General features: G+C 37.2%; 1 protein-coding gene across 1 annotated transcript; it reads left to right on the top strand.

Moving 5' to 3' along the window:
- The first annotated feature begins 317 nt into the window (after nucleotides 1–317).
- LOC149014872 (B3 domain-containing protein Os11g0197600-like) lies at nucleotides 318–4,048 on the top strand. Its single transcript, XM_089155366.1, has 4 exons — nucleotides 318–407; nucleotides 1,302–1,653; nucleotides 2,368–2,594; nucleotides 3,785–4,048. Exons 1-4 carry the CDS (start codon nucleotides 318–320, stop codon nucleotides 4,046–4,048), a joined length of 933 nt encoding a protein of 310 aa, XP_089011492.1.
- The last annotated feature ends 267 nt before the right edge of the window (nucleotides 4,049–4,315 follow it).

Here is a 4,315-nt window from a genome sequence, read left to right as displayed (position 1 = left end):
TGGGTCCCACTCCGTCCCGAAAACGGTTATTGCGGCTGAAAGGGTTGCGCGGGAGATTTGCTTTGAGATACCTTCCACTCTTCGGGTCTGGATTCGCTCAGTTTGATTTGATGTAACCCTCCAAACAGCGTAGCTGGGATGCTAATAGCTGGGATTGAAATGATAGGTTTGAGTCAAGAGCATTTCACTCTGTGCGAGTCTTGCGTTTCAGCAGAGTTTTCTATACCCTTCTTTTAGCAGTTGCTCTCTTTCGTTTGTTTTCTAACCCTTGTAAGTGCTCTGCAATCTACAGCCCTCAAAAGCTTGAAAACCCTGAAATGGTGAAGAGGAGCAAGAACATACCTCCAGCCAATAACAGGCTTTCCTTCTTCAAGATTCTTTTTCCGGGTTTTTCCACACAAAGATTGGTAGTTTTTTGAACTTGGGTTTATTTTCATTTGCATTTTCTGGGCTTAAATTTCTTCCATACCCTGTTAATCCTCCACTTATTTTGCGACCAGCTATCCATAGAAAGGGGTAAAGTTTCACTATTATGACCCTCTCAAAACCCCATAGTAGCGGGAGCCGTACTCCGTTTTTCACACTTTAAAATTCCAAATGTTAGTCTTGAAGTCTCCCATCTCGAGTGGTTGGACTGATGAACTCCGAAAGTTTCTGGGTCACTTACCACTTGATCAATGGTAGTGGTGCATTGGTTGAGAAAAGATATTGAAACGTTACTTGATCAACTCTTTGTGTGTGTCTGTTTTAATCAACTCTGTGTATATATCCGCAGCCTCTTCTGGTTTATATGGTTGAGTGCAATATGCAGCAGCACAAATGAAGATATAGGATGAAGAAAAACCCATGAACGAGATCCCAGTTGTTGTATCTGATTTGATAGATAGTCCTGATATAGCAGTAGAATACTTGTTCTGTTTTTTTTTTTTTTTTTTCCCCGGTTTTGTATAGCTAGACTTCTAACCCATGTGTTTTACTTACGGTTTCAACCATGAACACTTTTATAATATGCTTCCTTATGGTAAATTGGAGTACTAACCAAGAAGGAAATGGAGGGGCAAAACTCATTGTAGCGTAGAGCAAATTATAGATATGTAGAATTAGAGTGTTTAGCTGCTTATGAAAGATCACACAGCTTTCATTTTCTTTCCCTCAGATTTTTAGAATAAATCAATCATAATAGTATTATATGGGTATAAATCGTGAAGTGACTATTTCTGATATAACCACCCATGGTGTTCCTTCTACAGCTTTAATATTTTTTCTAAAAGCTCATTTATTTAATTGTTAATAACTTGCAGCAGATCCCACGGGACTTTGTACAACACATTTCAGCGGAAGCATATAAATTTGCCACCCTAGAGGATTTCAGTGGTAGTCATTGGCAAGTCAAATTAAGAAAAACTACAGGTGGTACATTTATAGAAGATGGTTGGCAACATTTTGTAGAAGATCACTCCATCAATGACAATAATTTTCTTGTGTTTGGATATGATGGAAGTGCATGTTTTAATGTTTCAATATTTGATGAGAGTGCTTGTGAGAGATGCTATGCATTTAGTGTTAACCCAAAACCAGGTATGAATGCAAACAGTGATGCATCATCAGAGACTTCCACTGATTGTTCTAAAAAAACTAGTGAAGATGATCCAGGTATGAATGCAAAAACTCCCACCCTCACCTCCTGAATTCCTTGTTCCTAATATTTGTGTGTTGAATTGTTGCACCATTTCAAAGTTTGCCCCCACTTTGACATGTTGGCTGGAAACCTTGATGGTGGATGTGGGTGTGGGTGTGTAGGGGTGGAGTTGCGGGGGGGGGGGGGGGGGAGGTTTGTGATGGTAGCAAAGGGAACTGATCCAATGAACCAACCCGACTTGGAGGAGTATTTCTTTATTTTATTGCTTGTCATCTAAACAAGGAAAAAGAAGTGAAGTATTTTGCCTTTTCGTGCCAGGATTTTTGGGTATAATTCTTACAGTGAATTTTAGTGTCCTTGAGAGATCATCTTCAGCTTCACCCATTGATGGAACAAATCAGATTAGTGTATTAGGGGGAAGTATTTCATCACCCTTTGTTTACTCACCACTGTAATCTTATAATTATCAACCTTATTTTACAAATCTGAATTGTCCTTGGCATGGCTACCAAGAGCCATCCAACCACCAAAAAGTGGACCGTGGGTGAAAGAAGTCAAAAATTTTATAAGATTACATAACTTCTTTATATATGTGCATTTGGAGCATTAAGACATGCCACTGAGTGGATCTGTGAAAATGTAAATTCTTAGGATTAATATTTTATAAAGTTGTATCATTTTTTAAGTATCTTATAAATGCTATCTTGGCATTGGTTGACATGCAACAGGTCAACACCTATCAATTTTTAAACCAAATGAGCTTAAAAAAGCTAGAAGAGAGAGTGTTTTGCTGACCCGTGAACCGCTTTCAAAAACCATACGTTCCTCGTCAAGGAGGCCTGCAACTGAAGAAGAAATAGCAGCAGTTTGGAAAGAAGCAGAGTCTTTTACTTCGAAGTTTCCTTATTTCTTCAGCTGTTTAAATGCAACAAATGTGTACCGGGGATTTTACCTGGTGAGTTTTTATGCTGCTTGTTTGCTTATCTTTGCAATCTTATGATCAAAACTATCAAGCCATATCTATCTCCAAACATAGGAGAGCTGGATGCAGTCATGAACTGGGCCATTGTCTAGAAACAGGTGAGTCAAATCATCTTGAAAGGGTATTGTAGAGAGCTTCATCTGTAACTGAGATCTTAAAGGAAGTAGTTTAAAAAGCTCTCAACTTTGACTCCCCATCTTTGGAGAATTAAACTTGCATCCCATGATTTATACTTGTAGAGATCTACATGAAACCTAAGAACAATGTTCCCAACATAATATTTCAGAGTGCTAGATCTGCATGAAACCTAAGATCATTGTTCCCCCAAGAGAATATTTCAAAGTGCTAAAGTGGAAAACCCTAACATCTTTGTGTGTTATTGTTGGAAATGTCGAGAAATATGAAAATGAAGGGTGTAATATTTTCCCATAGTTCAACAACGATCTCAGCCTTTATCACAACTGGTCAGTTATATGTGACTTTTTATATTTATTGCTGCTTGGACTTCTAAAAGAATTATTCTGAATATGGTATTTCACATGCAAAAATGTATCTTAGTGGACATTGTGGACTGTATAGGGAACATTATTTGCATCCATGCAGCTGCAGAATCCTTCCTGTTATATTTTACAAGGTTCTAGATTTATTATATGACTCAAAATATACACATGGCCATTTAAAGATGCAAAAGCATGAATGAAATATATCTTGGCCAATGTGTGTTAGTGGTTTCAACATTTATGAAACTTGGGTTTGCTTCAAGTTCCCAATCTATCCACCATCCTAATGCTTGTTATTTCAGTATTATACTTGGATAAGGCGACATGCCCACATGTGTTATAATAAAAGAACACAAATTAGGTGTGAGTATATGTGCCTTTTGACCATTGGTGTTCTGGTTTGCAATAGTTTGAGACTGAAAATTATGATCTCATTATGTGAAATTATGGAAGGAAGCTATAAAATGTAAAGATGGAACCTCTACTCTATGGAGTTGCTAAATCTGCTATAAAATAGAGAAAGAGATACCAAATAATAATGTGTGTTTTCCAAGGACAAGTATATTTTTTTGTATGGTTATTATTATGATATATTCTTTTATCAGCAGGTATTTTTTTCGTTATCATGTGATTGTTGTTTTACTGAACGAATGTTTCATACAGCTAATCCCAAGGGACTTTGTCAGAAAGCATATTCACAATGAGAAGAAAAGTAAGGTTATTCTTTGGAACAGAAAAGGCCAATCTTGGGAAGTAAATATGCTTTATACTACAAGGAGGACTACATTGTCTGGAGGTTGGCGAACATTTGTTCACAGTAATAAGCTTGAGAAGGGAGATATCTGCATTTTTGAGCTTGTGGGTAAGTTGGAAATGCAGGTCCATATTTTGCCAGCAGTTAAGAAAGTGAAATTTGCAGTTGAATAAATTTGAAAATTCCTATCAAGATGGGGAATTATCTTTCTATCTCCTAGCCCTCCATGATGAGTACGAAGTCGCAGAAGAAATTAGTAAGAATGTTGCTGGAAATGCTGCTCTCAGAATTTTCATTTTTGCATGGAGAAAAATGGTTACTTTGGCATGGTTTGTGTATTCCAGCCTAGAAGCTCTTAAAAAAATTGTATGCACCATGTTTTGCTTTTGGTTTAGCTGTAGATATATGTATATATATTGGGGAAAAAGTAACTGTCCAGG

This window comes from Hakea prostrata, chromosome 5 (assembly GCF_041222555.1).
Source record: "Hakea prostrata isolate BN-2017 chromosome 5, UWA_Hpros_2, whole genome shotgun sequence".
NCBI classification, from domain to species: Eukaryota; Viridiplantae; Streptophyta; class Magnoliopsida; order Proteales; family Proteaceae; genus Hakea; species Hakea prostrata.
Note: the sequence above shows the minus strand (reverse complement) of the source record. Positions and strands in the feature narration are given on the sequence as shown.